The 13,183-nt window shown below is 43.8% G+C and overlaps 1 protein-coding gene across 2 annotated transcripts in view; it reads left to right on the forward strand.

Moving 5' to 3' along the window:
- The window catches only part of ERBB4 (erb-b2 receptor tyrosine kinase 4), a 1,221,345-nt gene that overhangs the window by 939,407 nt on the left and 268,755 nt on the right, over window positions 1-13,183 (forward strand). For both annotated transcript variants that reach the window (XM_038749108.1, XM_038749109.1), the window contains exons 13-14: window positions 4,166-4,298; window positions 8,883-8,976. In XM_038749108.1, the coding sequence (XP_038605036.1) occupies window positions 4,166-4,298; window positions 8,883-8,976 (227 nt within the window). The remainder of the gene's footprint in view (window positions 1-4,165; window positions 4,299-8,882; window positions 8,977-13,183) is intronic.

Genomic DNA, 13,183 nt, shown 5'->3' on the forward strand with positions numbered 1-13,183 from the left:
TCTCTGAGATGTTCTCATTGTGAGTTCCTCCCTGCCAGAAGAATAAACAGGTGGTTTCACAGTCAGTAATGGCTTTGATGCATGCATATCTGTGTGTGCAGGATTTATTATTTGAATGAGTCAATCTTCACGGAGACACACCCAAGACACAGTCTTCCAAAGAAAGAAGTATTTGCATTGGCAACTAGGAAATGGATACTTGCTTTCTCTAGGACTGCCCAGGGGTTCATTTAATCTGAATAGTGATGGGAGGGGTGGAAATGCTAATCCACACTCCAGGGGTGAGGGAACGCCTCAGGAGGGCAAACACATAGGCTAGAACAAAGCGAGTTGGGGAAAGAGGTTGTTTTTAAAGCTCTGCTTAGCCTCAGCCATTGTCAATGGCTGCTCAAAGCTCTCCAACGCGAGTTTCCAGAATCAGCGTTATGTGGGGCAGAAGGAAAGTTGTGAATTTTTAAGCTTCATTACCCTGAAGATTGAGCTTGTACAAGGAAACTCCAGAGCTGGGAAGAGAAGCCAGGCTTGCAGTATTCTCTTTGTGAGTTTTTTTGTTTGTTCTTGATGGTATTCTTTAAATTCATTCATTCAATCGTATTTATTGAGTGCTTACTGTGTGCAGAGCACTGTACTAAGCGCTTGGGAAGTACTGTGTGTCAAGTACTGTACCAAGTACTGGGGTAGATACAAAATTATCAGGTTGGACATAGTCCCTGTCCCATGCAGAGCTTACGGTCTAAGTCAGAGGACTTAACTCCCATTTTTCAAATGAGGTAACTGAGTCATGGAGAAGTTAAATGACTTTCCCAGGATCACACAGCAGACAAGTGTGTCACCCTTCTAGACGGTAACCTTATTGTGAGCGGGGAATGAGTCTGTTTATTGTTGTATTGTACTCTCCCAAGCACTTGGTGTGGTGCTCTGCGCACAGTAAGTGCTCAACAAATATGAATGAAAAAGTGGCAAAACTAGGATTAGAACTCAAGTCCTCTGACTCCAAGGTCCATGCTCTTTCCACTAGGCCATGCTGCTCCCTCCAGCACATCCCCATCGTCTCCTGAAAGTGGTACTCCTAGTTCTTGCTCATGCTGATGGCGGTGGTTGTTCCAGATGGCCACCAAGTCGCCGGGCGACTAAAGAATTAGTCAGACAGCATGTGACTGCCGAAAGTTTTAATAAAGTTTTATTGGTAAGGCCGAAGACCGAATAGGTAACGCACCCGGCAGGCTCATTTCCTTAAGGGAAAAGGCCCCGAGTGCCCGATACAATGGGTTTATATACTGCTGTTGCTGATCACAGTGATTGGTAGATTTGAAAATAGTGGGGACTGGATTGGTGCAGATTTGGTACAGATTTGGTGCAGAGCTGGGCGGAGTCTATCTCCTTATTTAGTTTGGTTCCTGGACCCAGTCATTGGGCTGCAGGGTCTAATGCCCATACCAAATATGGCAACAGAATCACGTACATTCAAACAATATCTGAAACCTTTCAATGGTGCATGGGGGGCCCCCATCATTGCCAGCTGGACTTCCAGTCCAGAGTGTGTAACTGGGATCTTCACTGACAACTGCTTGGGCACAAATTTTCTAGATTTCTAAATTCTAGATATATCCCACGCTGTGCATGTGGAAAGGTGATGTGTGACCTTAGCTTCCTGTAGTCACTTGATCATGTGGCAGGGAGCAAGACAGAGCAAGGAGAGCACTGGAGGTGAGGAGTAGAGCACAGAGAAAGAGCGAAATGCAGGAGTAGAGCAGGACTAGGGGATTGGAGAAAATAATTTTCAGAGAGAAAACCTTCTGCCTACATAGGTCTGGCCTGGACAGGTTTCCGGTCCTAAGGAGGAAGAAGGAAAGGGGACACTTGAGAACACTTTGGGGTGCAGAGAAGGACCTTGGCCATGCCACAGAAAGAAGAGTGGAATCTTTATTCATAAATTGGGGCTGCTACCTGGAGATGCAAACTAAGGACTGCTAGGGCATGTAATCCCTCCTGGGGTGGGCAGTCACTGAGGGGGTTCTTCAGAAGTGGAAAAAAAAGACTGAATTTATTTCAGAAGAGTGATCCTTGCAGCAGAGTGAAGTATGACCTGGAGTGGGGAAAGACAAGCGGTAAGGAGGTCAGTGAGGAAGCAGATACAGTAATAATAATCATGGCATTTGTTAAGCACTTACTTTATGCCAGGCACTGTTCTAAGTGCCGGGGTAGATACAATATAATTAAGTTGGGCATAGTCCCAGGGCTCACATTTAACATATGAGGTAACTGAAGCACAGAGAAGTGAAGTGACTCATCAAAGTTATATACTCAGCAAAGTGGCAGAGCCAGGATTAGAACCCATGATCCTCTGTCTCCCAGGCCAGTGCTCTATCCACTAGGCCATGCTGCTTCTCTTAGTCAAGAAGGGATAAAATAAGTGATTAGGTAGCAAAATAGCAGTTTGGGTGGAGAGAAAAGGGATTTTAGTGAAGTTGAGAAGGTAGAACCAACAAGATTTGGTGATAGATTGAATATCCCAGCTTCACTACTTGTCTGCTGAGTGACCTTGGGCAAGTCATTTCATTTCTCTGGGCCTCATTTATCTCATCTGTAAAATGGAGATTAAAACTGCAAGCCCCATATGGGACGGGAATGTGTCCAAATCAGTAATCTTGTATCGGCTCCAGTGATGTGTGCTGTGTGACCTTGGGAAAGTCACTTCACTCCTCTGGGCCTTAATAACCTCATCTAAAAAATGGGGATTAAGACTGTGAACTGCATGTGGGATAGGACGGTGCCCAATCCAATTATCCTGTATCTACCCCAGCCCTTAAAACTGTGCCTGACACATAGTAAGCACTTAACAAATACCATAATTATTATTAGACATGGTTTGAATGAGAGATGTTTCCCCTCTCCTCAAGAACCTTCAATGGTTATCCAGCACCTCCTAATCAAACAAAACTCCTCACCATTGCCTTTAAAGCACTCAATCACCTTGCCCCCTTCTACCTCACCTCTCGTTACTCTCCTACTACAAGCCAGATCGCACACTTCACTTCCCTAATGCTAACCTTCTCACTGTACCTTGATCTCATCTATCTTGCTGCCAATCTCTAACCCACATCCTGCCTCTGGCTTGGAATGCCCTCCCTCCTCTTATCTGACTGACAATTGCTCTCCCCCTTCAAAGCCTTATTGAAGACATATCTCCTGCAAGAGGACTTCCCTAACTAAGCCCTCCTTTCCTCTTACCCCACTTCCTTCTGCATTTCCCTGACTTCCTCCCTTTATTCATCCTCCTTCCCAGTCCCACAGCACTTAAGTACATATCTGTAATTTATTTTTTATTTCTGTTGGATGTTTGTGCCCACCTTTAGACTGTAAACCCTTTGTGGCCAGGGAATGTGACTGTTTATTGTTGTATTGTACTCTCCTAAGCGTTTAGGACAGTGCTTCTCACACAGAAAGCACTCAGTAAATATGACTGACTGGCTGAGTCAAGGACAATGCAAAGGTTAAGAGCCTGTGAGTTGGAAGAGTGGTGGTGCTGTCTAAAGTGATTGGAAAGTCAGGGGGAAGACAGAATTGGGTAGAGTGGAGGAGTTCAGTCCTTGTGATGAAGCAGAATTCATGAACCAGTATTTATAGAACAGACTATCTAAATGGTAGTCCTGGCTGGTATGTTGGAAGGGGAAGTATGAGCTTGGGAGACTCAAGCTCTTTAGAAGATTACCTGATCACATGCACATGTGATCTGTGTAATTCTCCTCCTAACTCCTTACCATTAGCTTTAAAACACTTGCCCCCTCTTACCTTACCTCTCTGATTTCCTATTACTGCCTAACTCTTACATTTTGCTCCTTAGATGCCTATCTACTCACTGTACTTCAATCTCATCTATCTCACCCCCATCCCCTTGCCCACATCCCACCTCTGGCCGGAACTTCTTCCCCCTTCATATCAGACAGATGATCACTTTCTCTACCTTCAAATCCTTATTAAAAATACATCCCCTCTAAGCTCATTGTGGGCAGAGAACATTTCTATCAACTCTGTTATATTGTTCTCTCCCAAGCACTTAGTATGGTGCTCTGCACACAGTAAGCACTCGATAAATGAGGTTGATTGATTGATTGATCGATTGATTCAATCTTCTTTCCTTTCCCCCCCACTCTACCTTTTTCAGCTGCAGAGGGCATGGTGTGTAATGCTTTGTGTTCGACTGACGGCTGCTGGGGACCAGGAGCAGATCAGTGTCTCTCTTGCAGACGTTTCAGCAGGGGCAGGACCTGTATAGATTCCTGTAATCTCTATGATGGGTAAGTTATTCCCCCTTCCCTGACCCTCATCTGTTAGCCCATAGACAAACTAATCTGGGCAATAGTAAACTCACAGTGCCCAAGACTCCAAGCCAGAGCAGTTCATATGATATGGTCTGTATGAGGGTTAAAGTACTTTGGCCATCTATGATTCGTATTTCTCTGTGAGGGAAACTCTTTCTCGAGGAAACAGCTAGAAGGTACAGCAGCTATCTAAGAGGAAAAAAAAATCAAAATTTGTGCTGAAGGAAAACAAAATCAACCTGACTGTGTCAAACAAATATATGGAAAACACGCATATGTTACAAAACACATTTCTTGCAGGTCTAGTCAAATCAGGAGTTTTATTTCCTTATCCTGCTAATGTAAATACATCTGCCAAATTGTGCTTTTTGCCGCACACCAGAAAAGCCTAATGAATAAAATCCTTTATATATTCAACCTTCTCAGACACAGTGTAGTCCAAGCATTCTTAATATATTTCATCTTTCCCTCGGGAACTACAATAATTACATCGGAGACAATAAAACTGAACATATACCTTGTTGAGTAGAATTTCATAGACTCATAAAATCAGTTTATCACATTGTGCCATTTGGGTCATCACAGTTGCCCTTCGTTAGCAAAGACAATGCTTTTTGTTGTTGTTCCCAAGCCAAATACTCTTAAATAGCCAACTCTGGGAATTTTCAGGAGTTAGGCATTTACAATTCAGCTTAGAAGCTCCACAGTCCCCTTATCCTGAGTTCGGATAAATGATTCCATTTTAACTTGCATTGTTTGCACTTTTCAATCAATTTATTGAACACTTAATATGTGTAGAGCACTGTGCTAAGCACTCAGGAATGTAATGCACCATAGAGTTGGTAGACATGATCCCCGTCCTCATAGAAATCTTGTCCTTAACATTTTACATGGGAGATACTGGAACTTATGGACCACTAACGTGCAGGGGCTTCTTCATTTGCCTCTACAAAGAAATAGAAAATTCACTTCCCTCTTTGAGGGGTGGAAAAGATGGAAACTAAAGGTCTCTCTACGAAAGCAATTCTTAATAATATTCTCAGTCTTTCTTGAGGGAAAATATAAGTGGTTATCATTCACTTTATGTCTTTCCTCTTTTTTAAATACTGTTCTGGAACCCAATTCAACTATTTTAAAAGAACAATTCCGTGACCTACATACACATAATGCAGCCTGAAACGTGTTTCTGGGAATGTAGATTCCCTTGACTACACCAAATGAGAGTGATAACCCATCAAATAAAGACACCACCATCTTTTCATTTCACTTTTTGTCCTTTCCTTAGTCATTTTTGAAAATCAAGAAAATTGCATGCTAAGAGGTTTGGAGGATAAGATATTAGTTAAAATGAGTTTGCAACCCAAACTAGCTCAGTGGAGTGACATTTTCCGGATTGTTTTACATTGTCTTAAGTACAAAATGTTGTCTAGTTTCTCACCCCAATTTGCCAGAATAATGAAAACTACGTAGACTAAAAGCAAGCCAAAAGGTGCTAAACATCTCCATCCCCTTTCTTTCAATCAATCAATCAATCAATTGTATTTATTGAGTCCTTTCATTCATTCAATCGTATTTATTGAGCGCTTACTGTGTGCAGAGCACTGTACTAAGCACTTGGGAAGTACAAGTTGGCAACATATAGAGATGGTCCCTACCCAACAATGGGCTCACAGTCTAGAAGGGGGAGACAGACAACAAAACAAAACATGTTAAAAAAATAAAATAAATAGAATAGTAAATATGTACAAGTAAAATAAATAGAGTAATAAATCTGTACAATCATATATACAGGTGCTGTGGGGAAGGGAAGGAGGTAAGGCAAGGGGAATGGGGAGGGGGAGATGAAGGAGGGGGCTCAGTCTGGGAAGGCCTCCTGGAGGTGGTGAGCTCTCAGTAGGGCTTTGAAGGGAGAAAGAGAGCTAGCTTGGCAGATGTGCGGAGGGAGGGCATTCCAGATCGGGGGGGAGGGGGGGAACTTGGGCGGGGCTCAAAGGCTAGGAGGGACAACTGGAAAACTGAGGCATAGAGACGTTAAGTGACTTGCCCAAGGTCACCCAAAAAGCAAATGGCAGAGTCAGGATGAGAACTCAGGTCCCCTGACTCCCAAGCCTGGGTTCTTTTCACTACCTCTCACAATTCCACAGGGGGACCGGGCCCCGACCTCCCCGACGAGACCTCCCGGCTCACTGGAGCTGGGGACTCCCGGTTTCCCTTGGCTCCACGCGTACCAACCTGAAGCAGACCACTCTGAATCACGCTGGCTGCTTTTAAGTGGTTTGTCTGGGCTGCCTCCCCACAGCCCGTTGATGACAGGGTGCCAGGAATACCCCTCCCCACCCTTGATGGTGCAACTTCTGCGTGTAGGCAGTCCTTATGGTGTGCAGAGCACTGTACTAAGCACCCAGGAGAGTACGATACTAGAGTTGATATATTTATTTTGTCCACAAGGAGCTCACAGTCTAGAGGACAAAACAGACATTAATACAAATAAATATGTGCATGATAATAATAACAATAATGATGATGGCATTTATTAAGCACTTACTATGTACAAAGCACTGTTCTAAGCACTGGTGAGGTTACAAGGTGATGAGGTTGTCCCCTCGGGGGGCTCACAGTCTTAATCCCCATTTTACAGATGAGGTAACTGAAGCACAGAGAAGCCAAGTGGCTTGCCCAAAGTCACACAGCTGACAGGGTTTGAACCCATGACCTCTGACTCTAAAGCATGTGCTCTTTCCATTGAGCCATGCTGCTTCTGCACCCCTAAAAAGCAAGAGACATTTCACTCCACCTGCCCAAAATTCAGCATGATAGTGGACCTGCTGCTGAAACACCAGCAATTAGAGGGAGGAGGGCAGTCCACTGGCAACTTTTCTAGGTTTGAATAGAATGATTTTTTTTTTTTTTGCAAATGAGATTTGTTAAGCACTTACTATGTACTCAGTACTCAGTACTGTACTAAGTACTGGGGTAGACAAAAACTAATCAGGATGGACACAGTCCCCATCACAGGTGGAGCTCCCAGTCTTAATCCCCATTTTATAGATGTGGTAACTGAGGCACAGAGAAGTGACTTGCCCCAAGTCATACAGCAACAGATAAGTGGCAGAGCTGGGATTAGAACCCAGGTCCTCTGACTCCCAGGCCCATGGTCTATCCACTAGGCCAACAGTGTTTCTCAAAATTAGCTTGAAGGCAATGGAAATAGTCTTATAACTTTGTCAGCCCAAATGCCCAAGGTTTTTCAGAGATTAAAGAAGACAAAATTTCAGGGAGATGGACATTTCCATAGACAGCCCTAAGCTCCTGGCCCACAAGAAATCATCTAGAAAATCCCAAAACAACATGATTGATAAGTCCCAAACATCATTAAGGGAAAATATGGATTCTGTCTTCACAAACACTGGAAATGTTGAATAATTACAGCTTTACCCTAGTTAGCACTCTTAATTGTCCCTAGAAAAATAGAGGGTTAAGTGAAAGAACACTAAATGAAGTATAATTTCCCAAGGGAAATATTGTAAAAGAGCATTAACACAACTCCAAGACCCAAATATTTACTCAAAATAAAACAGCTGTCATTAGCTCTGCTAAACTGATTTGTCATTATCTAATGCAGAAAGGAGATGGAATTTAATCACACTGCTTATCTAAGACAGTCGAAATGTTCCAAAATTTGAGGAAGAAAGGGAAGTGTTTGAGTCAAAATAAAACCCTGCAATATCATATCAAAGTGAGAGAGCTTTGTAAGAAGCACCAACACTAAAATTCAATAGTATCATGAAAGAGCACTACAAAGAGAGTGTTATAACAGGAATGGCTATGATTCGTGGACTTACCCATATAGAGAAATAGTACAAGCCCTGAAAGGTGTACTTTTTTCCATTACAACTTATGAGAAAACCAATCTTTATGTAGGCAGGGCTCCATATATGTGCAAATTTCCAAAAGACTGAATTAAAGTGAACAGAAAAGCAACACACTTTGGGCCTCCCACAAATAAGAACAACCTGCATTACAGTTTGGAATATTACATGATTCAGACCCATAAAATAATTCATCGAAATAAGTGTCACCACTTTAAGCTACAGAAACCAATTTTCAAAATTGAACTTGGCAGAATAGTTTCTTCCTGAACTTCACAAAGGAAAACAGTTCCATAAAAGTGTTTGTAGAAACGCAGAGGTTTTCAAAACTGTACCAATAGTCCATAGGCGGAGGCCTTGAAAATCAGATTAAATGCTGGGAATTCTGTCACAATCTTCATCAGAATGACTTTATGGCAGTGCTAGTGTTTTGACTGGTAGAACAACATTCTGGGAATTCTCTGCTTTGTGCTGTGGAAGGGACAGAGAGCCAGATGGCTGCCATTTATCTCTTCTCCAATGGAGAGTGCCTTCCTTAATGCCAAGGAAAATGTTTTTGATGCGTTAGGCTCTCACAAAGCCACAAGAATAGGATTTTCCTTGCCAGGAGGAATTTTAGCAGATGTTAATGCATTTGTTAAGTTGACAGTGCTTTCATGCCCTCACACTCATCCAATGGATGTTTTCTCAGTGAATTTCGGGAGTATGTGAATGGCTCCATCTGTGTGGAATGTGATCCCCAATGCGAGAAGATGGAGGACGGACTCCGGACTTGCCACGGGCAGGTAAGCGTGAAGGACATATGATGCACTCCAGGCCCGGGTAGGGCTCTGCATTTGGAAGCAGGAAGAGTTGTTTTTTCAGCCATTTGCTTTGCCTCCAACCATCGGCCTCCTGGTCTGAAGCTACACCCTTGTCCTCCATGCGATCCCCTCTGTAGCCATGTGCTTCTTCAATTTCTCTTATTTCCATTCACTTCATCTGAACTTTGCCCTGTGTAGCATTCTTGCATAGAATTTAGAGCAAAATGCTCATAGGTGGTTTCATGCATGAGATGTAGCATGGCCTAGTGGATAGAGCACAGGCCTGGGAGCCAGAGGACCTGGATTCTAATCCTAGCTGCTCTACTTACCTGCTGTGTGACCTCGGGCAAGTCACTTAACTTCTCTTTGCCTCAGTTTCTTCATTCAGAAAATGGGGATTCAAAGCCTATACTCCTCCCTATTTAGACTGCGCCCCATATGGGACCTGATGATCTTGTATCTGCCCCAGTGCTTAGTACAATAATTGGCTCATAATAAGTGTTTAACAAATACCACAATTATTATTTGCCTCATCCTAAATCATTAAGCTTTGCAAAGAACAAAGAGAAATTAATTTCCACTTTAAATACCATGATTCCATTTTTAAGGGGTGTGTGTGTGTGTGTGTGTGTGTGTGTGTGTGTGTGTGTGTGTGTGTGTGTGTTCATCTGTGTCCCAGGCATCACTTCTAGGAGGGACTTTGCATGGTTAGCCCGTTGTTTGGTAGGGACTGTCTCTATTTCTGGCTGAAATGCACTTTCCAAGCACTTACTACAGTGCTCTGCACACAGTTTAAGCACTCTGTAAATATGATTGAATGAATGAATGAATAGGTAATACACAGAGGAACAGTCTGACCCTCAGATTTGCAGATACTTTGGTCCTTGCACAAGACAACCCTGCTAGAAAGTTCTGAAGGGAGCTGGGATAGATTCCATTTGGACTGGCAGCCTCAGTGGGGGGAGCGTGGGCTGAGGGTGTGAGGTCCTGGAGGGATGAGAGGTTGCCCGCGGCCCTGTGAGTCTGTTGTTGGGTAGGGATCATCGCTATATGTTGCCGAATTGTAGTTCCCAAACACTTAGTACAGTGCTCTGCGCACAGTAAGAGCTCAATAAATATGAATGAATGAATGAATGAATCTATGAATGAATGAAAGAACCAGAGGAGCTCTAATACCATGCAGTAACATGACATTAGCCCCTCACTACATCGGAGAGAATTCAAATATTCTCTAGCCACTGCAAATTCTTTCCCCTGTTGGGAGAAGTTTCCTCACAAAGGTTCAAAGGAGGAAGACTGCACTTGGATTGAGGAAATTAGGGATGCAGTTTGCTAGATGTATGTGAATGTATGTATGGTTTTATATGTGCAATATTTGCAAAATGCTCAAATGTACAGATATGCTCTTGGTTCTATTCTGTATTGAGTCCTGGGCTCCAAATCTAAAGCAAGATAAGAAAATTTCAAGAGAAGTTGGAGAATCCCCCCAGTTAAAGGGCTGGAGCCTATTAGACTAAAATAATTGAGATTGCTCAGTTTGGAAGCAGCATGGCCCAATGTAAAGAGCACAGGAATGGGAGTCAGAAGAGCTGAGTTTGAATCCCAGCTCCACCATCTATCTGCTCTGTGACCTTGGCAAGTCACTTAACTTCTCTGTGCTTCAGTTACTTCACCTGTAAAATGGGGGTAAAATCCAACTCCCCCCTACAGACTATGAATTCCATGGGGAACAGGGACTGTGCCCAACCTGATTAACTTGTATCAACCCCATGCTTTATACAGTGCTTGGCACATGTATCCTTTAAGCACTTGCTATGCAATGCACCCCTCAGCCCCTCAGCTCTTATGTACATATCTGTAATTCATTTATATTGCCTCCCCCCTAAGTCAATGCTATTTGAGTGCTTACTGTGAGCAGAGCACTGTTCTCAGCCTTTGGGAGAGCAGAATTCCCTGCCCATGAGTTTAGCATGTAGTCAGGGAGACAGACATTAATATAAATTCTGGCTATATTCTTAAGTGCCGGCAGGGCTAGTTCTACATTCTTAAAGGGTACAGATCCAAGTACTTAGGTGACACAGAAAGGAGAGGAGTCGGAAGTACTGGGTGGGGGGAGGGTGGGGGCGCAGGTCCAGGGAGGGGCTGGGGTGGGTTTTGGAGGCTCTCCCCCTTCTAGATTCTAAGCTCATTGTGGGCAGGGATTGTCTCTTTATTGCTATATTGTACTTTTCAAGCGCTTAGTACAGTGCTCTGCACACAGTAAGTGCTCAATGAATACAAGTGAATGAATAGTAAGCACTTCACAAGCATTATAGAATGATTATGATGATTATTATTATATTATATTTCCAAGCATGAGAGACCAAGGCTGATTTCAGCCTTCTACAGTCGGCAGAGCGACGGTAATTACATTCCCTACAATTGTGAGGTCCCCATCTGTCTTCCCAGGTGCTGTGAGAAAGGCCCAGCAGGACCCACACTGACCCCTCCAACATTGAGACCCCATAATTTGAGGAGAATGACGTAGATTCTCCCCGGAGACTGACAGCTTTCTCAGGGGAGATCAGAAGAGCCTCATAGTTTCCCACTGTGTTCTGACCTTTAAGAAGACAGGGTGTGGACAGTAGTCATGGCATTTATTCAGTAGTTACCACTGATAAGGACTCTTCTAAGTGCCAGAGTAGATAGTGGTAACAATAGTAGTGCTAATAGGATGGGCAGGGATCCTGCCTCCCTTTCTATTGTATTGTACTCTCTCACTCTTCTCTAGTACAGTACTTCGGAAATGATAAACATTTCGTAAATACAAGTGATCGATTAAGTGCTTCCTATGTGCAAAGCACCAAATTAGATGCTGGGAAAGAACACACATGAAATATAAACGCAGTCCCTGGGCCCCTCTCTGGCTCAAATCTCAGAATATGGAGGGGATGGGGTATCAACAGATACTTAAGGAAAGTCAAACAAAAATATGAGAGACAGGGATGACAATAAACATGTAAGGAAAAGCAGGCCAACAGCAACACAGGTCACAAGCGTGGCCATGATGGTGCCTTCTCAATGCAAATAAATGTTGCGATGATAGGCTGCCCTCGTTTGAGTCGTTTTGGGCTGGATAATCAGATAAGACACAGTCTCTCTCCTAAATAGGCTCATTATCTTGGAGGTAGGAAATGCAGGTGATTTATCCCCATTTTACAGATGAAAAAGTTGAGGCACACGAACAGGTTAAGTTACTTGCCCATGGTCTTACAGCAGAACTGTGCCCAACCTAGGATTACACCCAGGTCACCGGACTTCCAGTTCCAAACCCTTTTCATTAGGCCACACACTGCTGCCTCCCATTCAATCCCCAAAATGTAACTTTGGCACAAGCTATCCAAGTGGGGTCAAAGGCCCTATGATGTTTCCTGGGGGAATGGATGGGTTTGTGGAGCATCTATATCTCTGCCGCTTGATATCAGACTCAATATTGGCATTTTCTAGGTGTTAGGGAATGTGGAGCATTGAATAGAGCACTGGACAGGATCCATGGACAGTGTATCACATCCATCTCTGGACTACAGGGAGCTCCCACTCTAAAAGGAGGAAGGAGGAGTCCAGACATTCAAGGCCAAACCTTTCCACACTCTGAACGTTGTGCTGGAGCCCTCTGCACCCCTGACCTGCTCTCCAGCAGGGAGTCCTCTGCCCACCCTCATCTGTGACAGGGAACCCTCTGCCCACCCTGCTCTATGGTGTGGAGTCTTCTGCCTACCCTGTTCTCTAGCAGGGAATCCTCTGTTCACCCTGCTCTCACTATATAGTGGGGAGTCCTCTGTCCCCTTTACTTCCTGGCAAGTACAGGGCTTGACTATCTCAGCCTTGCCAGAAGGAGGGGCGTGCCCCTAAGCCATAAGGGTATCCTTTGCTTCACATAATTTTTCTCTTTTACCTAGAAACTTTTGATTTCCTCTTAAGCCATTAGCCTTCCTTTTTTTTCAATATATGGTATTTGTTCCAGGCACTGCACTAAGCACTGGGATAGATACAAGCTAATCAGATTGGACATTGTCCATGTCCCACATGGGGCTCACAGTCTTACTTCCCATTTTACAGATGAGGGAACTGAGGCACAGAGAAGTTACATGACTTGTCCAGAGTCACATATAGCAGACAAGAGGCATAGCAGATTTAGAACCCAAGTCCT

This window comes from Tachyglossus aculeatus, chromosome 7, assembly GCF_015852505.1.
Source record: "Tachyglossus aculeatus isolate mTacAcu1 chromosome 7, mTacAcu1.pri, whole genome shotgun sequence".
NCBI lineage: Eukaryota > Metazoa > Chordata > Mammalia > Monotremata > Tachyglossidae > Tachyglossus > Tachyglossus aculeatus.